This window comes from Procambarus clarkii, chromosome 13, assembly GCF_040958095.1.
Source record: "Procambarus clarkii isolate CNS0578487 chromosome 13, FALCON_Pclarkii_2.0, whole genome shotgun sequence".
In the NCBI taxonomy this organism is placed as follows: domain Eukaryota; kingdom Metazoa; phylum Arthropoda; class Malacostraca; order Decapoda; family Cambaridae; genus Procambarus; species Procambarus clarkii.
In genome coordinates, this window is record NC_091162.1 from 4,244,399 (window position 1) to 4,268,536 (window position 24,138).

The 24,138-nt window shown below is 46.1% G+C and overlaps 1 protein-coding gene across 1 annotated transcript in view; it reads left to right on the plus strand.

Moving 5' to 3' along the window:
• Positions 1–24,138, plus strand: part of LOC123750645 (mRNA (2'-O-methyladenosine-N(6)-)-methyltransferase) — a 221,183-nt gene that overhangs the window by 181,121 nt on the left and 15,924 nt on the right. The window contains exon 6 of the mRNA XM_069323555.1: positions 6,303–6,497. Within this exon, the coding sequence (XP_069179656.1) occupies positions 6,303–6,497 (195 nt within the window). The remainder of the gene's footprint in view (positions 1–6,302; positions 6,498–24,138) is intronic.

A 24,138-nucleotide genomic window follows, 5' to 3' on the forward strand; every position in this document is an offset into this window, starting at 1 on the left:
AGGAGAGGATGGAGATGGATTGATGGTAGGATGGAGGGAGGGATGGAAGGATGGATGATTTGAGGGTGTGTGTGTGTGTATGGGCTGTAGGGGTGGGGGGGGGGAGGTGTGTCGGTGGTGGTGAAGGGACCGACTCGACTCGCTGATAACCCTAACTCTGACCCAGTTAACTTTTTTTTTAACTTGATTTGTTTCTTCAATTCTGGATGGATGGAGGTAGAAAGGGAATGGAGAGAGGGGATGGATGGATGGATGGAGGGAGGGGATGGATGGAAGGAGTGGATGGATGGATGGAGGGAGGAGATGGATGGATGGATGGATGGATGGATGGAGGGAGGAGATGGATGGATGGATGGATGGATGGATGGATGGATGGAGGGGATGGATGGATGGATGGATGGAGGGAGGGGATGGATGGATGGATGGAGGAAGGGGATGGATGGAGGGAGGGGATGGATGGATGGAGGGAGGGGATGGATGGATGGATGGAGGGAGGGAGGGGATGGATGGATGGATGGAGGGAGGGGATGGATGGATGGATGGAGGGAGGAGATGGATGGATGGATGGATGGATGGAGGGGATGGATGGATGGATGGATGGATGGATGGATGGAGGGAGATGGATGGAGGGAGGGGATGGATGGAGGGAGGGGATGGATGGAGGGGATGGATGGATGGAGGGGATGGATGGATGGATGGATGGATGGATGGATGGATGGAGGTGATGGATGGATTGATGGAGGGAGGGGATGGATGGATGGATGGATGGAGGGGATGGATGGATGGATGGAGGGAGGGGATGGATGGATGGATGGTGGGAGGAAGGGGATGGATGGATGGAGGGGATGGATGGATGGAGGGGATGGATGGATGGATGGAGGGAGGGGATGGATGGATGGAGGGGATGGATGGATGGAGGGAGGGGATGGATGGATGGGATGGATGGATGGAGGGGATGGATGGATGGAGGGGATGGATGGATGGAGGGAGGGGATGGATGGATGGAGGGGATGGATGGATGGATGGAGGGAGGGGGATGGATGGATGGAGGGAGGGAGGGGGATGGATGGATGGATGGAGGGAGGGGGATGGATGGATGGATGGATGGAGGGAGGGGATGGATGGATGGATGGAGAGAGAGAGAGGGAGGGAGGGGGAGAGAGGGAGGGCGGGATGAAACAAGCATGGTGTGTGTACAGGGATTAGACCCGTCCACTCACGCTGGAGTTGTCCAGATGTCCATAGACCAGATGTCTATCATGTTACAGCATATTTTCGGTTTTATTTAGTTTAGTTTAATTAGGATAATAACAAGCTATTAAAACACTGGTTTTAGAAATTATTTATTAATATGAAACTTTCAAAAGTCATGGGTCACTGAACTATGACGACACACAGACGAAAGTGAGTGAAACCTCACTGTAAAGTGAGGTTTACAGTATAGTATTCTCTTATCTGTCCACCCTCACTCATCTTGTTTCATCACAGAAAATGTCTATAAGTTGATTTTACCACATGTAGCTAGGTAATCACGCTTCATCCTTTAAATTAATGTACAAAGATACGTGTGCCCCAAATCAGTGAACGAAAATCATGGAAACTCAGTTGTTCACTTGTGTGGATCACTCTGGCTGGTGTTTGTGTGGACCATTTTGGCTGGTGTTTGTGTGGACCATTTTGGCTGGTGTTTGGTTCATATGGTTCACTTGTGTGATCCAACTTCTTATGAAGGAATTATTAATTGTAATCTGTGATAGAATGAGAACGTTTTCCACCACTCTGTAAACTCTGTCCCAAAATCGTAAGCTTGTGGACCACTTGTGGTCCACATGTGTGGTCCATTTGTGTGGTCCACTTGTGTGATCCACTTGTGTGATCCAACTTGTCATATGAGAGAATTATTAATTGTAATCTGTTATAGAATGGGAAAGTTTTCCACCAGTCTGTGAACTCTGTCTGGACATTGTAAGCAAATCCGAACATCCCTCGCTTCGGCGAACCATTGTTCGTCGAACCGGGTGAGTAAATTCGGCCTGAAAAGTGTGCGAACTAGCCGGAGATTCGTTGAATCGGGGTACGTTGAATCGAGGTTGTACTGTACTTAATTTCTCCAGGTCATCTTGAAGGGCATGACAATCATCTAAGTTTCTTATCCTTCCTATTATCTTAGCATCATCAGCAAACATGTTCATATAATTCTGTATACCAACTGGTAATCATTTATGTAGACAATAAACATCACTGGTGCAAGAACTGAACCCTGTGGTACTCCACTTGTGACATTTCTCCAGTCCGATGCATTGCCTCTGATCACTGCCCTCATTTGTCTATCAGTCAGAAAATTTTTCATCCATGTTAGAAGCTTACCTGTCACCCCTCCAATATTTTCCAGTTTCCAGAACAACCTCTTATGTGAAACTCTGTCGAAAGGGTTTTTTAGGTCCAGATAGGTACAGTCAACCCAACCATCTCTTTCCTGTAATATCTCTGTTGCTCGATCATAGAAACTGAGTAAATTCGATGCACAGGATCTTCCAGATCGAAAACCATACTGTCTGTTTGATATTATATCATTTCTCTCCAGGTGTTCTACCCATTTAGTTTTAATTATTTTTTCCAATATTTTGACTATTACACTTGTCAATGATACCGGTCTATAATTAAGGGGGTCTTCCCTGCTTTCACTTTTGTAGATTGGAACTATGTTAGCCTTTTTCCACACATCAGCTACAACTCCTGTAAACAGGGATGCCTGAAAAATCAGTTGAAGTGGAATGCTGAGCTCAGGTGCACATTCTCTCAGAACCCATGGTGAAACTCCATCTGGACCAACTGCTTTGTTCTGTGTGGGACTCTTGGACCATTTCCTTGTCTCTTCCTCTGTAGTCTCTGCTTCAGCTGCACTTCTGCCTTCGCTTGTTCTGGGGGGCTCCCGGGTCACGTGGCGGTTGCCCAAGGGTTTGTGCGGGAGCCTGCACTTTGCCTTGGTGGCCTACCCGCCGGGCTGGGTTTGGCTTCATCAGCTGTTCTGGTTCCTTAACCCTTAACATGCTCGGGGTTTAATATCCTGCCATCCCCACAGGCGCAGGTCATTTTGAAAAAAAAAAAAATTAGTTTTTCTTTCTAACCTGTTAATTTGTGTTCACTGATCACGGGAAAAATAATAAAAAAATCGTAAGTGGCATATATTGCCCGCTATAGGGCTGGGAAGTCTGGCAAATTATAGGCGCTGACTCAGCGTGCGTCCCAGGTGGTCTGTTGCTCGCAAGCTGTCAGGCCAGAGTTCCACAAAGAGATAATTACCGAATTATTTCAATGTCTCTGATTGATTTTTCATACTTTTTTTGCCGTAATATTATTCAATAGTGTGTAGTTTGATATATTTATATAATAAAATGAGTGAATCGTTGGTGTACTCAAAAATATGGTGTGCATATTGTTGATTCAATTATGTTCATCAATCAGTGAACAAATACTTTGTCGGTTATTACACTATAAGCACAGGTTATATATAAGTATTTGCATGTTTTGTTCACTATAACGAACCGCTAAGTAGCTATTATGAGTCAAAAAGTAATGAGGAGTGACCGCCGTGTACCAGCCAGCCACTCCCGCCCTCCCTCCAGTCATCTGACTCACCCTCATTCTCCTCCCACAATAATGTTTTTGCTCTAATTCACTATATACAGACGTTATATATAAGTATCTACATGTTTTGTTCACCATAACTGTACATCTAAGCTTGTATGGTGAGTAAAGGCACAGAGATGTGGCTACTCACACAGTCAGCTGATCGGTGGCCGCCCTCAAGGTCAGACGCACTAATATTTCTCCTCCAACAATACTGTGTGGTGTTATTACGCTATATATCTTATATACAGACGTTATATATAAGTATCTACATGTTTTGTTCACCATAACTGTACATCTAAGCTTGTATGGTGAGTAAAGGCACAGAGATGTGGCTACTCACACAGTCAGCTGATCGGCGGCCGCCCTCAAGGCCAGACGCACTAATATTTCTCCTCCAACAATACTGTGTGGTGTTATTACGCTATATACACACATTATATATAAATATCTACTTGTTTTATTCATCATACTTGTACAAATAAACTGGTATGGTGCCCAAAGACCATCGTGGTAACCAGTAAACAACACCGTCGTCTGCACGGTGGCGTCGTGCAGACGACACCACCGCCCTCACCAAAATGGCGGCTCCAAACCTTCTCTTGCTGTTTACACCCTCTATACGCACGTTATATACACGTGTCTACATTTGTGTTCACCATAACGAACCACTAAGCTGGTATGGTGAGTGCAGTCAATAAAAGGGGGCCACACACAGTCAAAAGATATCGCCACCACCCTCCCTCTCACAGCATTACACCTCCTTCCATGGCGCACAGCGCTAAATGTCACCACAATCCAGCTATTATCAGAACCCTGGTCAGTTTTATCACAGTCAGGGGTCTTCTGTAATAATATCATCGCTACATAATAGCATGAACAAGTATAATTTGGCATTTTTAGGCGATGCTGTGGTCACAAGCTGAACAGCAGTGCTGTTAGCTCATGCTGCGTGCGTCAGGCTTGGTTGCTCACTCAATACTGAGGCCAATAACACCCGGGAGTTTGGCCCACGATTTTTTTTTAAAAATGGCGTCTCTTTAGAAGAGCCCTGATGAAGGTGTGGTGAACCCCGTGTATCCGCGGGCTGTTTAAATCTTGCGTAGTACTCCAGCACATCATATGACGTGATGCGCAGTTTACTGGAACAACGTCCAGCACGTCATATGACGTGATGCGCACTTTAAGGGTTAAGGGATGTCTTTTCTGCCTCTTGCTACCGCTGGGTTCGGCCTCTGGGGTCTTAGTGTCGGCTGTTGCGTCGCCGGCTTCCTCTTTGTTTTTTTTTGGGTTTCAGTGCCTTTGTGCGTACCCGTGCCCTCGCTCCATGTGTTCACGGACGTGTCGTCTCTTGGATGGGCTTTGTGACCTGTGCTCGCCAGGCCGGCTTTGGGCGGTGGGGTCTGTCTTTCTGTCAAGGAAACAGCACGGTGCAGGTGTTCGCGGCGGTGTGGGTCTGTCACTTCAGAGGGTTCAGGTTACTCGTGGATCGACGATCGGCTCCATTCGAACTTCTCCTCGGTGGTTCATTGCCTGAACCGAGGGATTTCGATGTGGTCCTTGGCTCTTTGGGGCTGGTCGCTTCAGGATACTCGTCTGCTGAGTTCTCGGAGGGCCTAGCCTTGGTTTCAGGTGCTGCGTGCTTGGTGTCCAAACCCAGGTTTTTTTTCCGTGGCTCTGCCTCTTTCAGATGATCGGTCCTATCCATTATGTGACTGGTTCGGTCTTCCGTCCGCGGGGGTCGTTCGGTGTTGCCAGCTGTCTTCCTTTCAGGTTTGGGCACGTGGTTTTTGCCTCCCGGGTTTGTCCGTCTTTTGTCCTTGTATTTGGGTAGATAGCTTCGGTGAGCCAAAGGGGCTCCCCTTTGTAATGTAATGAAACACCATTTTCTGGGTGAGACCCGGATGCTCCACAGCATTCCTCCCCTCCCCCTCCCTCTCCAGTAGGCAGCTTTTTCACACGTTTTGACATCCAGCCTCAGAACTGAAGGTGTGGGTTGCCAGTGCAAGGGGCCTGGAGCTCCCCCTTCCCCCTCTTTGGGAGGAAGGAGCTACGCAGATGACGGCGCGACTACTGGTGACATCATGCTCATTTGCTTTTTTTCTTTGGGGAGTTCTGTCCACTTGCTTATCATTCAGTAGTAGTTTTAACCAGAATAGGGGTTTGTTTTTGGATGCTTACCTTTCTGGGTGCCTGACCCGGTTAATGGCAGACATAGAATGCTCCAAATCACATGTGCATTTCTATACGTCATTTCTCCTCGTGCCTCTCTGAATGGTCCAGGTTCTGACTCGTGGTCCTCGGTAGTCCTATGAACCCCATTCACACTGACTGATGCCAGTCTAATATATTACATATCAGCCTGGATAGCTCCGGGGAGCCTCCAAGTCTCGCCCAGAAAATGGCGTTTCATTACATTTAAAGCTCCTTTGCCTGTTCATGTTATGATGTTGAACCATTATTCAAAGTTAGAGCATTTACCATGTAGATTATACAGAAAACATTTAAGTGTGTTTGAGGAAGGGTGAGAAATCAGTCTCCCGGCTCCTTAAGACAACAGGCACACACATATAAATATTGTACATGCATAATACACAAATATTTTGCATGTAGATTTTTAATATTAGTCATATCGAATTATTGATTTTTTTTTTTTTCCATGTACACTACAGACCAATTTTAGACTTCAAGCCAGTGTGTGGATCTTTTGAGGCAAATCCCCCATTTTGTGAGGAACTGATGGAGGCAACAGTGCGGCATTTTGAGAAGTTGTTGTCAGAGTCTCATGAGCCGTTGTCTTTTATTGTATTTGTCCCAGAATGGAGAGAACCTGCTCCATCAGCACTCCTGCATTTAGAAGCCTCCAGGTATTTATTTTCCTATTTTGCTGTACCTCTGATTCTTTTTCCAAATTTGTCTACTGTTTTGAAGGCTTAAGACTGCTGCTAGGAAATTTGTGTCATTGACTTTATAGTATAGTAAACCATACCCTATGTGGATGCCTCAGAATCAAGATTTTAAATGAAACTTGATGTCTGAATAACTGGCAACTCCTCCTCAAATACTATGTAAAAACAAGAATAACTGGTATTGTACTCGACCAAACAGAAGTTAATGGAGTGGGATATGAATTCAAGCAGATGATTTGTCATTGCCTTATTAAGCCTTGTGTGGCTCCGGGCTATTTAGCATTTGTCACCCACAGGCGCATATCAAAAAAAAAAAAAAAAAAAAATGTTTTCTTCTAAACCTGGTAATTTGTGTTCTCTGATCATGGGAAAAATAATAAAAAAATCGTAAGTGGCATATATTGCCCGCAAAAACTAAATATAAATAAGTCTGGCAAAAAACAGGCGCTGACTAAGCGTGCGTCCCAGACGGTCTGTTGCTCGCCAGCTGTCAGGCCGGAGTGGCCACAAAGAGATAATTACCTAATTATTTCAATGTCTCTGATTGATTTTTCATAGTTTTTTTGCTGTAATATTATTCAATAATGTGTAGTGTGATATATTTATATAATTAAATAAGTGAATCATTGCTGTATTTAAAAATATGGTGTGCATATTGTTGATTCAATTATTATGTTCATCAAGCAGTGAACAAAAACTTTGTCAGTTATTACACTATATTCACAAGTTATATATAAGTATTTGCATGTTTTGTTCACCATAACGAACCACTAAGTTGATATTATGAGTCAAAAAGCAACGAGGAGTGACCGCCACACACCAGCTAGCCACTCGCTGCCACTCACTCCCTCAACACCTCACTCGCCCACATTCTCCTCCCACCATACTGTTTTTGCATTTATTCACTATATACAGACGTTATATATAAGTATCTACATTCGTGTTCACCGTAACGAACAACTTAGTTGGCATGCTGAGTGGCAGCCTGCCACTGGGTGCTACTTCTTCCCTCCCTCAACTCACCAGACTCACCCACATTCTCCTCCCACAATACTGTTTTTGCTTTTATTCACTATATACAGACGTTATATATAAGTATCTACATGTTTTGTTCACCACAACTGTACAACTAAGTTGATATAGTTAGTTCAGGCACTAAGAGACGTCGCTACACACAGTCAGGTGGGAGCTGCTTCCCTCACACATTCAAGGTCAGACGCACTCAAATTTCACCCCCAACAATACCGTTTGTGGTGTTATTACCCTATATACAGACGTTATATATAAGTATCTACATTTTTTTTGTTCACCATAACTGTTCTACTAAGCCAGTATAATGCCCAAAGAACATAGTAGCCACCCCTACCAACATGACAAATCATGCAGATGTTGCCACACCCATCACCAAAATAGCCTCTCCCCCACACTCCTTTTGCTGTTATTGCACTGTATATACACGTTATATATAGGTATCTACATTCGTGTTCACCATAACGAATCAATAAGTTGGTATGCCAAGTGCCAGTGGCAGCCCGCCACTGACTGCCACTCCCTCCCTCCCTCCCTCACCTCACCTGACTCGCCACCATTCTCCTCCCACCATACTGTTTTTGCTTTTTTATACAGACGTTATATATAAGTATCTGTATGTTTTGTTTACCATAGTGAACAACTAAGCTGGTATAGTGAGTCCAGACAGTAAAAGGTGGTCACACAGAGTCAGCAGACAATGCTACCTCCCTCCCCACCAAGATTACTCCTCCCACTACAGCGCTAATTATCACAACAATCCTGCTATTCTTTTTGTGTGGTCTGGTCAACAATCCTGCTATTATCAGAATCCTGGTCATTTTTATCATAGTCAGGGGTCTTCTGTAATAATATAATTGCTAAATAATAGCATGAACATGTATATTATGGCAATTTTAGGCGATGCTGTGGTCACAAACTGAACAGCAGTGCTGTGAGCTCATGCTGCGTATGTCAGGCTTGGTGGCTCGCTCAATACTGAGACCCCTCACACCCAGGAATTTGGCCCACGATTTATTTTAAAATGGCATCTGTTTGCAAGAGCCCTGATGAAGGTGTGGTGAACCCCGTGTATCTGCGGGCTGTTTAAATCTTGCGTAGTACTTCAATACATCATATGATGTTGAGTGCAAGTTACTGCAAGTCACTGAACACATCATATGATGTGTTGCACACTTAAAGGGTTAACCCTTTTGCTGTGGCACCTTAGCTTTATCATTATTCCCATCTTGGGTCAGAAAATTTAAACAAATAATATTGCATATTCATGTTTTGCAATATTTTGCAAAAAAAATGTTCTGCTCTTTACAGTTATATCATCATATTTTGTTTTGTTTTCGGTGGGGAGCTCCTTCGACTCCTTGAAGTTATCAGGCTAATATGCAATTCATTAGACCAGGGAATTAGTCAAAGGAGTTCAGCTTACTGGGTATTACGCACCAGAACCAGGGCCCCATCTCAGAGTGGCACAGAAAGCAATGGCTCTGGAAAAACCCCTGTGGTTGGGGGTTTTCCTTATCTGCCATCGACCGGGGTTACGCACCCAGAAAGGTAGGCATAACAAAACAGACCTCACATGGTAAGAAAATTGCAACCAAAAATCAAACAGAGAGGCAGAACTCCCTCCAATCCCAAGCAAACGAGCAAACATCACACCATACCACTGCACTGCTCGTCCGTGTAAAAGGGAGGGGGGGTGGAGGGGGGAGCCCTGAACCCCCTGCTCCGGCTACCCAGTCTCTCCAGTTCATTTGCTAATGTAGTCCAGGGTGGTCGTCAACTCTGGCCTCAGTTTCCTGACAGTGTTTTAATTAACCTTCATGGTGTCCTCTGCTGTTCGTGGTGTGGTGGCCAGGTGTACCTAAAGTGTACTGGGGCTGCATGTTCCTAGGGCAGCCTTCCCTAAATGCTCTGAGTACAACTCTTGCATGTCAGGGTTATCTTCTCTAATGCGTTTGGGATGCCATTTCCATAGGCGTTTTCTGGCGGTGAGCCCCGTCATCTCCTCGGGGCTATCCAAGTTGAATGGATGTGTATAACTTTCTGGCATCATTCAATGTGCTTGGAGTTCTTGCTTACCGGGGACCATGAGACAGAACCTGGCCCCCTCAGAGAGGCACGAAGAGCAATGGCCTATAGAAATGCACATGTGATTTGGAGCATTCTATATCTTCCATCGACCAGGACAGTGACCCAGAAAGGTAAGCGCCTCAATACAAACCCCTATTCTGGTTAAAACGACAAAAATTAACAAACAAGTGGACAGAACTCCCCAAATGAAAACGAGCAAACAAGTATAACGTCACACGAGCTGCGCCACATGTCTGCACAGCTCCCCCTTCTCTGGGAGGGGGAAGGGGGAGCCCCAGACCCCTGTGCCAGCGATCTATCCTGCAGTTCTTCGGCTGATGTGATTGTGGCATGGTTGTGTGGCTCCAGCTCCAGATTCTGTGTTGTGCTGTGCCTTGGGTCCAGTACTGCTCTTACGGTGGTGTGCGAGCTGGCTGCATGTGATTAGGGTTCCCGTTCTTGAGTACCCTGTAAGTACTGCCCTTGGGGGCTTGGGGTTATCTTCCACAAGTCACCTTAGGAACTACCTCTGTTGGTCTTGTGCTGCTTGGTGATTGACCGCCCCGTGTGTGTGTTGGGGGGTTTCCTCCTTTGTTTACCTTGGGGTAAGTGGTAGTTTTTGCACTGGTAGGGGCACGGGGTACTGCACAGCTAGTTTTCAACAGCGGCCGGCTCTGTTCCTCCTGGGTACATTGTCCTCCTGCGTTTTTTTTTCTGCCTGGTGGGGGGGTCTGCCATATGTCTTTTGCCCCTCAGTTAATTAGGGTCTTGACCTCTGTTTTTCGGTGGTACCTCCTGATTCCCCCCCGTGAGTGGACACGACCCGGGGGGTCAGTTTTAGAACTTTGTTTGGTAGTCTTGAGCGCTGGTTAGCAGTACCCTGCCTGGGCTTAACCTTAGCGATACCTTAGCGTCTAGGGGATCTGGAAAACCCCGCAGGGGCACATGGGGTCCAATGGATGCAAATCCTGGGTCCCTTCACACCTTGTGCAAGTTCGAGTGTTGCTCTGTCCCCTTGTCTCAGGGTTGTGCTTATTGTTTACCGTCATGCTGCCTGTTGGGTCGATGATACCTTCGACCTGGCGTCCTGCCAGCATTGTTGCTTGTTTGACTCAATTCACCAGTATATGTCTGCGCCCCTCGTTCTTTCCCTGCTGTGGTTCATTCTGTTCCCCCCTCCCTCTTGCTGTCCCATCCCCCCTTTCTAAACCCTTGCAGGGTTTAGAGGTTTCTGAGACTCGGGCAGTTTTGGAGGTTGCCCCTTCCGGGGTGGGGACAGAGACATTCGAGTCCGTTCCTCCTGCCGTATCGCTGGGGTCTGACCTGTGGGCCCCTTCTCTTCCTGCTTTTCCAGCTGCCCCAGCTTTTTCTTGTGAGGCTGGGGCTTTTGAGGATGACTGGTGCCAAACGACGTAGCACGAGAATTAAGGTGAGAAATCTGAAACGAGTATACACATTTCGGTGTCGCTGAGCGCTCGCCCGCACGCTCGCCCGCACGCCGGGAGCATGACCTCTAAGTTTGTGGTGTGCATGCTGGGAGTGCAAAAGTGTTAATGCCTCTCCTCCCCCCCCCCCCTCCTCCTCCTCACCGTCTTCCATACGCTATCAAGTTATCAATAAAGGTAAGCAATAACTTGTACATACTTTAGTACTAAAGATTTGAATGGTGAATTAGGTATAAAATTTATTTTGAAGTAAATTTTTGGCGGAGTGTGGAACGGATTAATTCAATTCCCATTATTTCTCATGGGAAAATTTGTTTTGACTTACGATATTTCGACTTACGATATGTCAATGGGAACGGATTACCATCGTAAGTGGAAGCCCCACTGTATATGAAGAGAGAATTATTTTTGGGAAATACAGTGGCCCCCCCTCCATTTACAAATTTAATTTGTTCCCAGAGACAGTTCGCAACCCGAAATGAACTTTCTCATAAGAATTAATGTAAATTGAATTAATCTGTTCCACACCCCCAAAAATATTTACTTCAAAATATATTTCATACCTAAATATTAACTTCAAAATACATTTCATACCTAATAAACACAAATATTCAGTACTTTAGAATGTACAAGTTATAGCTTACCTTTCTTGATGACTTGTTGGCATATGGAAGAGAGGGGGAGGAGAGGAGCTACTGTTGAAGGGGAGTCCCCTTCCATCATAACCTCAGGCAGTGATGACTTCTCAAGAGTACACACACTCTTATGTTTTGCAGGCATACCACTACGACCTGGTTAGGGCTCACTGCTTGCTTGTCTTACTAAGAATCTGTCTTAAGACACTTGTATTTCCCTACATTTTAACACTTCACTGTCTGTAGTGAGACATCACACTGTCATCAGTAAATAGGTCCCAGGTACCCATTTACTGCTAGGTAACAGGGGCTTCAGGGTGAAAGAAACATTTTGCCCATTTGTCTCTGCCTCCACCGGGGATTGAACTTGGGACCTCAGAACTACGAATCCGGAGCTCTATCCAGCGCTTCCTCAGCGCAATCGCCTCCTTACTTCACCTCTGTGAACATAAAACATCATTAGCTAGACAGAGTATACTGGGTGACCTTAGGATAACACCCATCCACCAGGGAACTGAAATTGTAATTGTAGTTGCAACCTAGATGGCGTCGATCTCGATACGCCACCCACCAGAGATCCTCCTCATCGACCTCACTTTCTAACTGAGGCAGAAAACCGGAGCTTTTCACTGATGACATGCCACCACCAACAGATGGGGTTGTCTGTGTTGTGCCCAATACCGGGGAGTTGGAGTGCGATCCATAGATGGCGCAGAAATCGCCACTCTACACTCCAGCGACGGTGTCGATACCGTAACATACCTCTACTAACAACTATTTTCTTAGGTTGAAGCTTACCACTGACTTTCATGGGACCCATGGTATAATATATAATAATTACAGGGTACCTCGGTTTAAGAGTTTAATCCGTTCCTGGAGACAGCTCGTATTCCGAAAACTCGTAATCCGAAGCTAATTTCCCCATAAGAAATAATGGGAAATGAATTAATCCGTTCCTGACTACCCAAAAACCTTACTTCAAACCAAATTTTATACCTAATTCATCTAAATAAACCTACAAAACTATGTTCAAGTCATTACTTACCCTTGTTGATGAATGCTGTTGGCGTATGGAAGATGGTGAGGAGGGGGAGGAGGAGAGGTGTTACTGTTTGGAAGGGGGGAAGTCCCCTTCCATTATAACATCAGGCAGTGAGGACCTTTCTGGTGTGCACTCCCTGGCACGTTTTGCCTGCATACCACTAGGTCCTGGTTGTGGCTCACTGCTCGATTTTCTCACAGCAAATCTGTCCATGGAAGCTTGTTTTTCCCTTCTTTGCAAGCTGTCTCTGTACTGTAATATTATTTAATAGTGTGTATTGTAATATATTTATATAATAAAAGTGGTGAATAATCGCTATACTCAAAAGTATGATGTGCATATTAGTGATTCAATTATTATGTTTATAAAACAATAAACAAATAGTTTTGCTGCTATTACACTCTATACACAGGTTATATATAAGTATCTGCATGTTTTGGTCACCATAACGAACCACTAAGTTGGTATTGAGAGTCGAAAAGCAACGAGGAGTTACCGCCACACACCAGTCAGCCACTCGCTGCCACTACCTCAACACACGCACTAAACTTTCTTCCCCAACAATACCATTTGTGGTGTTATTACACTATATACAGACGTTACATATAAGTATGCATATATATTGTTCACCACAACTGTACAGCTAAGCTGATATAGTTAGTTCAGGTACTAAAGAGTCGTCGCTATACGCGGCTGGCGGCTCCCTCACTCATTCAAGGTCACACGCACTAAACTTTCTACCCCAACAATACTGTTTGCAGTGTTATTACCCAATATACACATATTATATATAAGTATCTACATGTTTTATGCACCGTAACTGTACACCTAAGCTTGTAGTGCGCCCAAAAAGCATAGTGGCCACCCTCTAAACAGCTAGACAAATCGTGCAGACGACGTCACCTCCATCACCCAAATGGTTCCTCCTAGCATAATCCTTTTGCTGTTATTACACTAATGCACACATTATATATAAGTATCTACATTTGTGTTCACCATAGAGAACCACTGAGCTGGTATGGTGAATGCAAACAATAACAGGTGGCCACACAGTCAGTAAACGATGCTGTCTCCCTCCGTCTCTCAGCATCACTCCTCCCACAGTGCTAGTTATTACAGCAATCCTGCTATTATCACAACCCTGGTTATTTATATCACAGTCATGGGTCATCTGTAATATTGTCATCGCTAAATAATAACAATTATATATTTATTTTGACATTTTTCGGCGATGCTGTGGTCACAAGCTGAACAGCAATGCTGTTCGCTCATGCTGCGTGCGCCGGCCTTGGCTGCTCCAACAGTACTGTGCCTCTCACACCTGAGAATATTGCCCACGATTTTTAATAAAAATGGCGTCTGTTTACAAGAGCCCTGAGGAAGCTAATGTGAACCCCGTGTAGCCGCGGGCCATTTGAATCGGGCCTGGCTTTGTGTCTGGAGAAACTCTCCAGACACAAAGCAGAACGCTTTAAAAAGAGACCAACGTCGTCTATGCCTTCAAATGCCCTCTTGGGGACTGTAAGCTCCAAAAAACCCAGTATATAGGCAAGACAACAACATCTCTTTCTAGCCATTTAACGATGCATAAGCAACAGGGCTCCATTAAGGAACATATAATCTCTTCCCACAACCAAACCATCGCCAGAGAAATCCTAGTAAACAACACAGAAATCATCGATAGATACAGCGATAGCTGGCGGCTTGACGTTTGCGAGGCACTACACATTAAGAAGTCAACATCAGCAATCAACAGCCAATTAATACACAACTATATCCTACCCACCTCAAGACTCCGCTCCAATATAGAAGCATCAAGAAATATGGACCAATAGGCTTTCTACAATCACTTCCATTCAATACCCATTGTTTCATGTTCTGTCTTGTGTTGATGAATTTAATACCTTATTAAAACTACCTCACCCCATCCACCTCACTCAAATGTAGATATAAACAAATCGGAGATATGTAAGTTCTATTCAGTTGTGTATGTGTAAACTAAAGTCTTTGAAAATGTAATAAGTTTTACGAAACGCGCTCAAGTGTCGCATCAGACTAGAAATAAAAATGAATTTTGGAGAATTGATTTTTGAATTATCACCAACAGTGAAAAGAAATGTACGAAAGATTGAGAAAATTCGTGTTAGAATTATTAATCTTACTTTTTCGGTCATATTTAATAATATATGTCTACAGGAAAGACTGCTACCAAAATATACTAATATATATATATATATATATATATATATATATGTCGTACCTAGTAGCCAGAACTCACTTCTCAGCCTACTATTAAAGGCCCGATTTGCCTAATAAGCCAAGTTTTCCTGAATAAATATATTTACTAAAAAATTTTTCTTATGAAATGATAAAGCAACCCTTTTCTCTATGTATGAGGTCAATTTTTTTTTATTGGAGTTAAAATTAACGTAGATATATGACCGAACCTAACCAACCCTACCTAACCTAACCTAACCTATATTTATAGGTAAGGTTAGGTTAGGTAGCCAAAAAAAGCTAGGTTAGGTTAGGTTAGGTAGGTTAGGTAGACGAAAAAACATTAATTCATGAAAACTTGGCTTATTAGGCAAATCGGGCCTTGAATAGTACGCTGAGAAGTGCGTTCTGGCTATTAGGTACGACATATATATATATATATATATATATATATATATATATATATATATATATATATATATATATATATATATATATATATATATATATATATATATATATATATATATATATATATATATATATATATATATATATATATATATATATATATATATATATATATATATATATATATATATATATATATATATATATATATATATATATATATATATATATATATATATATATATATATATATATATATATATATATATATATATATATATATATATATATATATATATATATATATATATATATATATATATATATATATATATATATATATATATATATATATATATATATATATATATATATATATATATATATATATATATATATATATATATATATATATATATATATATATATATATATATATATATATATATATATATATATATATATATATATATATATATATATATATATATATATATATATATATATATATATATATATATATATATATATATATATATATATATATATATATATATATATATATATATATATATATATATATATATATATATATATATATATATATATATATATATATATATATATATATATATATATATATATATATATATATATATATATATATATATATATATATATAATATGCCGAAGTGGTCAAGGCGCCTTCCCGTGTATGCGGCTCCCTTCCCCGATCGCAAGGCTGTCGGGGTCGATGCCTTTCGGCTGGACTAGTTGAGGTGGGGGTTCCTGTACCTCTTTCCCCCAGTTCAGCTGTCACGACTCGCTTGGAGACTTACCAGGGGAGAGTTGTCCATCTGGCCCCTTGGTGGCCGGCCCAGCCTTGGTTTCAGGCGCGGCTTGCTCGGTGTCTGAACCTGAGGGTTTTCCTCTGGCTCTGCCTCTTTCAGCAGATCGGTCTGGTATGTCCCGTGGCTGGTTCGATCTTCTCCTAGAGTCTTCGCGTATGGTCTTTTTGACTTGAGTCTATGATCATCTCTATGGTGGTCAGGTGGATTCTTTGTTGGTGTCCCACCTGCGGGCTTCTTCAGGCAGTCCTTCCGTTTCTTTTTGCGTCTTCATCGTTTTGGTTCGCTGTCGGTTAGGGTGGTTTTTTCCTTTCTCTCTTGGTTGTTTCAGGACCGTCATCTTATGCCTAACACTGTCGCCTCGTATCGTGCAGCGCTGGTGGAGCCGCTTCAGCTTGCTTTCGGTATCGATGTTTTGTCTGCGCCATTTCGCATACTGTCTCGTGCTTTGTTTCACTGCAGGCCTGCTTGTGCGCCGCCTCAGCCATCCTGGTCTTTGGATAGGGTGCTCGCTTACCTCTCGTCTCCTCATTTCGTCGTGACCGCTTCAGTCCAGGATTGTTTCTCCAAGGCTCTTTTCCGGTTGGCATTGGCCTCTCGGGGTCGGATTGGGGAGTTTCATACTCTCTTCCGGTGCAGGGTTTCCTGCTCTTATGGTCGTGGCGATTGTTTTGTTCGCCTGCAGCTGTCTCTTTCTTTTCTGGCGAAGAATGAGACTGCTGTGTTCTGGAGGGGCCCGTGGGTGGTTGATGCTTGGTTGGTACAGCCGGGGGTGCATCATGCTTTGTGTCCAGTTGCGGCGCTTCACCGTTATTTGCGCACCACGGCTTCTGTGTCCGGGGATGCGCTTTCGGTTGATCCAGTTTCCCTTCTTCCCTGTTCGCGGGTTCGGGTCTCCTAAGTTGTCCGCAGGGTTATCAAATCTAGCCAGCCTGCGGTCTATCCCCATGCCCATCCTTTCTTTGGGAACATGTCTTGGTCTGATATTCGGGCACGGGGTTTTTGACGGTTGAAGAGGGTCCTGGCTGCTCGTTACCTTGTGAATGTCCCTGGGCCCCGTCGGCCCTGTGTTGCTTTGGGTCGGCGGTTGCAGCCAGTTGTCTCGACTTTTGCGTTGAGGAGTGGGAGACGACCGCCTCCTGGGTAAGTCCCTCTTTTTCCATCTGTGGGTAGTTAGCTCCGGGGAGCCGACGGGGCTTCCCCCAGAAAACCAGTGTTGAATGTAGTTAAACGCCATTTTCTGGGTGAGTCCCGGAGGCTCCCCGGCATCCCTCCCTCCCTCCGGTCGGCGTTTTTTTTGGTTTTTGACTTCCACCCTCAAGAACTGAGGTGTGGGTAGCCGGTGTGAGGGGTCTGGGGCTCCACCTTCCCCTCCTAGGGAGGGGGGAGCTGCGCACACGTCGGCGCGGCGACTTGTGACGTCATACTAGTTAGCTCGTTTTCTGTTTGGGAGTTCTATCCACTAGTACGCCTTTTGGTAGCAATTTTAACCAGAATAGGGGTTTGTTTTGGGGCGCTTACCTCTGGGTGCTTGATCCGGTCGATGGCAGACATAGAATGCTTCCAACCACACAGGGGTTTCTATAAGCCATTGCTTCCCTTGCCGCTCTGAGGGGGCCAGGTTCTGACCGTGGTCCCCGGTTGGCCCATAGAACTCCATACACATGACTGATGCCAAAGTCTGACATTAGCATATCAGCCTAGTAAGCTCCAGGAAACCTCTGGGTCTCGCCCAGAAAATGGCGTTTCATTACATTCAACTGTTTTTTTTTGGTCTAAATTTGCCGTATTTTAAAATGCCCTATTGATGAATTTTTACAGTAAACTATACTGAAAACCTATATTCTAATTTGATGAAAATGAAGATCATATGCCATTCTGAGAGAATAATAACATTAAATTAACAATTATTGATAGTTCATATTTTTTATTCTGAATTGAAACTGAAGTTTTCATTATTCAATTTTAAAATTAATTTTGATTGTCTTGTTTTTCAAGTTACGTTGTGATCATTTAGACATAGTTGGAGCAATTGCCTAGTTGATTATGCATAAAAAATTTGAAAGTGTTTGTGCAAGTTTTAAAAACTATGTTAAATTATTTTCTGGGGGGAGCCGCGTCGGTTCCCCGGAGCTATCCAGGCTGAATGGATATGTATAACTTTCTGGCATCAGTCAAAGTGCTAGGAGTTCTTGCCTACTGGGGGACCACGAGCCAGAACCTGGCCCCCTCAGAGAGGCACGAGGAGCAATGGCCTATAGAAACCCCCTTGTGATTGAGAGCATTCTATGTCTGCCATCGACCGGGACAGGCACCCAGAAAGGTAGGTGCCCCAAAACAAACCCCTATTCTGGTGAAAATATTGCTACCGAAAGCCGAACGAGTGGACAGAACTCCCCAAACAAAATTATCAAACTAGCATGACGTCATCACGTCGCCGCACCACCGTCTGAGCAACATTCCCCTCCCCAAGAGGGGGAAGGGGGAGCCCCAGACCCTCCACACCGGCGATCCAACTGGCAGTTCTTGGCTGATGGGATTACTGGCTGGTCGAGTGCCTCTGGCTCCGGTTTTTGTTTCAGTTCTGTGCCTTGTGGTGTGGACTGTCTCTACCAGTGGGGTGTGAGCCAGGAGTAAGATTCCAAGGTACTCGGGCTGCATGCGCCTAGGGCTATCTTCCCGAGGTGCCCTGTAAGTACTGCCCTTGGGGCTTGGGGCCACCTTCCACAAGTTGCCTTGGGTTCTACCTCCACTGGGTCCTTTACTGCTCGGTACTGGGCCGCCCTTGGAGTCGGCTGGGGGTTTGTTGCCCCTGGTTTGTCTCTGGGTAGGTGGTAGTTTTCGTCACTGGTAGGGGCGCAGGGTACTGCACAGCTAGTTTTCACCATAACAGCGGCCGGCTCTGTTCCGCCTGGGTACGTTGTCCTCTTGCGGGTTTTTTGTTTTGTTTTTGTTTTTGCCTGGTGGGGGGTCTGCCTTTGTGGTCCTCCATTCCTGTTTTAGGTGATTTCTTTCGATTCGTTCTGTTGGTGGTACTCTCCGCTTGGCCCCCGTGAGTGAACACGTCCCGGGGGTTCAGCTTTAGCAGTTTGTTGGTAGTTTTGGGCGCCGGTTCGCGGTGCCCTGCCTGGGCTTCCCTTAGCGTGTACCAATGGCTAAGGGCCGTGGAAAACCCCACGGAGGCTCCGTGGTCCTATAGGTGTGTCCCCGGAGTCCCTCTCGTGTCCTGCAAGTTTGTCGGTTGATCTGTCCCCTTCTCTCAGGGTGACACTGGTTGTGCCTCTGCCATGCTGCCTGTTGGGTCATTGTTTTTATTTTTTGACCCAGAGTCGTACGGCGAGTGTTGTCGGTACGTGCTCCCTTTCACCCAGGCCACTGGTCATGTTAATCGGGTGCAGGCGGCTGCAGCGTTGCTTGCTGGTTGTAGATTGCTTCGACGCTCTTGGTTGTTTGCGGCCCCGGATGCCCCGAGGCTGCCCCGTTTTGGTGGTTGGGGTCCAGACTTGGGGGTGGGGGTAGCTTCGGCTCTGGCTCCTTCTGCTCCTTGTCCTTCCCCTTCTGTTCTACACACTTCCTCCCTTGCTTCCTGCTCCGAACCATAGGAGGGTTTAGGGGTTGGGGCAGGGTCTGGTTGGGTTGAGACTCAGGCGGTCTTGGGGGTTTCCTCTTCCGGGGTGGCGGCGGAGGCATTCGAGTTGGTTCCTCCAGCTGTGCCGTATGGGTCTGACCAGTGGGCTCCCTTCCTTAGTGTTTGCACGGCTGCCCCTGCTTTTCCTTGTCAAGCTGGGGCTTTGGGGGTGCGGCTCGGCCCCGGGTCATGCCGTCGAGGTTCCCGGGGTTAGGGAGGGGTTGCCTGGGGGGCCTCGGCCCCGTTTGCCCCTCTTGGGTCCTTGTACCTTTGGTGAGGGGCTGGTAGTTCCTCAGAGTGGGGTTGTTCCTTCCCTCTCTGTGTTCCTGTTGTTTTCGGGTATACCCCTCCCTGGGTTCGGTTCCGTGTTCCTTCGGGTTTGTCGGTTCTGTTGTTCCTGGGGGTGTGTTTCGCCCCCTTTTCCTTACCCTTTTTGCTCTTACGTTGCTATACTGTTCCGAAAAAAACAAAAATGGAATGTTTGTTCAGGTAAGGTACATTCATACAAGGTGTGAAACACGCTTTGATGGATTTATATATTGCGTTGTACATACAATGCCTACACCACTTCGTATCGTTGTCCCTGCATGTCCCTTGCTCAGGGGTGCTTGTCGTGGTTCTCGTTGGTTCGCGAGTCTCTTCGTACCTTCCAATATTATTGGAACGTCTGTTGATTTTCTATGAGATTTCCCTCTGGTCTCTTGTCAGCCTCGTTGGTTACCTTCTGTCATCTGTTTTCTTTTGCTTCGTTTTCGCCTTGTTTTGTTTTCGTGTTGTCTCTACTTCCATTTTTAGCGTTCTTCGTCTTCGTTACATACTCCTTCCTGGTGTTTGCACAATATGTGTTTACGTTGTGTCTGTACGTTGTGTGTACGATGTGTGTGTTTGCCTGGTGTACTAGCCACGCCTCCCAGTGGATGGGTAGTGCGTTTCGTACGTTGTGTGCTGGGGCCGCGGTGTGCGTTTTGTTTATGGGCGATATGCTCATGTGTTCGCGTCGTTTCTTGTGGTTTTCTACGGCTTCTTGCTCGTTTCTCCCTCCAGTCGTGGCCCTCTGGATGTGGAGGTGGTTGTGGCTTTATATCTGAGGGTGTCACTTCGTTCTTCCTCTGCTTCCGGGTGTGGGATGGTTTGGCGTGGCGCCGCCTCCTCCCCCTCTGTTTTGCTCTGTCTTCTGCGGGGCGTGCGCCTCTGGCCGTATTTCTCCTTCGACTTCTGCATTTTATGCAGGTAACAGTACATACTATGCCTACTGCCTCTTGTATGCATGGCTTTCGGGCACACCATTAGCGCTGCTCCTGGTATGTTACTTGGCTCGCCTGTGTTGTGGCACGGTCGTGTGTCTGCTCTGCAGGTGAGGTTATGTCTGGCGCTTCTGTCGGCCTAGTGCTGGTTCTCACTTTCTGGCGGGGTGCTTGCCTAGTTGTGCTTGTAGGGGTTGAGCTCTGGCTCTTGGGCCCCGCCTCTCCTGTCAGTTGTCGGTTGTGCAGTTTCTTGAGCCTCCTGGGCTCTGTCTTCTCTACATTTGCTCCTGTGGGTGGAGTCTGCCTCCACCACATGGCTTTTTGGTGCTTTTCGCTTCCTTTCCCCTCTGACATTGATCAGGTTCTTTTTAGTGTCTGTGGCTCCTTTGGGTGCTCGGCTTTCTACTGTGTCCCCTTGTGCGTACGACCATACGGACACAAGTACAGAGGAACTGCAGAAGGCCTATTGGCCCGTGCGAGGCAGCTCCGTTTCTTACCACCCATTCCCACTCAAATACATGTCCAACCCGCCCTTGCACCTATCATGGGGCCCCACCACCACGTTACGTGGTAATTGGCTCCATGAATCCCCGGGCCTGTTACCATGCCTGTTATTCCTCTGGTCTTTCCTGATTCTACGCTTATCCCTTTTATGCCCATTGTTTCGTGCCCACAATGTGCCGCAAGGGTGGCATGTGCCACTATCCCAGTTTCTCTTGTGTCATGAAGATTGGTGTCAATAAACACAACACTCAGAAACTAACTATCTTTTGTTGCGTATACAGTAGTATGCGGGTGATATTTTGGCGGGCAATGGTGCGGGTTGGGCGCACTGAGAATCAGTACGGTGTCTCGCATGTGTTCTAGACCACACTTGCAGGTTGCCTAGTTATTATTCGCTACTCTGCTGGTTATATGCTTGGGCAATGCCGCGCCGTTCTCCAAAGGTTGGCAGGAATTTTCCCTGGAAGTACGGAAGGGTTTGAGTTCCATCATTGGTACTACGTAGAGCTTTGCTTCTCTCGTTAGGCTCATGCATTTGGAGTGAGTATCTTATTGGGATACTCTACTCACTCTGCCACCCTTGTTCACTGCTCCATCCTTGTTTACCGCTTCCCTCAATCTCAACTTACCTCAATCCCTGCTTGGCGGGATTGCGTCGATGGCTCCTTACAGGGGTGTTTGGTGTGGTGTGTTGGTCACCTTGCGTGTGTCTTCAGTGCCTTTTTTGTCCGTCTTTTGTTCTTTGTTGCCCTGTGGGGCTCTGCCCCGCATTTCGGTGCTTTTGGTTTCGTTGTCGACCCCTGGGTCTTTTCCCTATCTGGACACTCATTCCTTGCCTATCTTCGGTGCCTGACTGCACCTTGCTGTCCATGAGGTCCCTCGGGTATGTATGTGCTCCTCTACACGTTTTGTGGTTGGCCGTGTGCATTACTTCCCGGTCGCTCCTTGGGCCGTATTCATGGTTTTCCTTACCTATTTCCGTTTTTCCTCCCCCCATGCTACACTTATTTGTGTATCTGGGTCAGTGCTTCTTGACTATCCTGTTTGATGCTCCGGTGGGCCTCTGTCCATGTTCAGTTCCCTGCTTTGGAATTCTCCGGTGTTCCGTTTTGGTTCCGAGTTCCTGCGATTTTCTGTGTGTTTCCTGCAGGCTTCGGGTTGCGCTGTCTGTGGGGGGTTGTGGACTTTCGGTCTGCTGCTCCATCCTTCCTGGTTCCTTTTCTTGGAACCGTGTTTGCTGGGTTCCGGTCCTGGTTCCGGTTTTTCTTTGTTCCTTTTCCGGACCGGGTGTGTTTGCTTTCCTGCGGTTTACGTCCTGGGTAGTTCTCCTCTTGGATGCCTCAGGGATGCGTGCGTCATTCTTCCCTGCTGGAGCTGGTTATGTTGCTCCTTTGGGTTGTGGGGTTGCTGTTTTTCGATTCGCGTTTTGCGCTTTCGATCGTGGTGTTAGTTTCTCGTCGTTTGTGTCGGCACTGGTGGATTCGTTATTGGTCTCCCACCTGCGGGTTTCGTCTCGGGGGCAGTGTGTGGTTTTCCTGGCGGTCTTTCCGGTTTTCCTATCATTGCGAAGGGTCCTTCGGTCTTTGATAGGGTTGGTTTGTCTTCCCTTCGGGATTGTTCCGGGACTGTCGTCTGGGATCGTGTCCTGTCACCTCATATTGGGTGGTGCTGGCAAAGCCGCTCCTGCTTGCGTTCAGTGTTGCGGTTCCTTCTGCTCCGTTCCACTTGCTGTCCTGGGCATTGTTCCCCTCTGGTCTGCTCTTGAGTTTTGGTGCCGTCCTGGTCGTTGGCCTGGGTGGTCTCTTTTCTTCTCGTTTTGGTTTTTGTTTTGTCTCTGGTTTTAGTTGTTCGGTTAGGACGTGTGGTATCCGCCTCCCGGTTCCTTCCCTGTTTTACTTCTCCGTGGTGAGGTAGCTCCGGGGAGCCGACGGGGCTCCGCGGAGAGGGAGCCCCGGTTTTCTGGGGGAAGCCGACGAGGCTCCCCCCAGAAAACCAGCGTTGAATGTAATGAAACGCCATTTTCTGGGCAAGACCCGGAGGCTCCCCGGCATCCCTCCCTCCCAATGGTCGGCAGCGTTTTTCGTGTATTTTGACATCCAGCCTTAGAACTGCCAGTTGGATCGCCGGTGTGGAGGGTCTGGAGCTCCCCCTTCCCCCTCTTGGGGAGGGGAATGTTGCTCAGACGGTGGCGCGGCGACGTGATGACGTCATGCTAGTTTGATAATTTTGTTTGGGGAGTTCTGTCCATTCGTTCAGCTTTCGGTAGCAATATTTTCACCAGAATAGGGGTTTGTTTTGGGGCGCCTACCTTTCTGGGTGCCTGTCCCGGTCGATGGCAGACATAGAATGCTCGCAACCACAAGGGGGTTGCTATAGGCCATTACTCCTCCTGCCTCTCTGAGGGGGGCCAGGTTCTGGCTCGTAGTCCCCGGTAGGCAAGAACTCCTAGCACTTTGATGCCAGAAAGTTATACATATCCATTCAGCCTGGATAGCTCCGGGGAGCCTCCGGGACTCACCCAGAAAA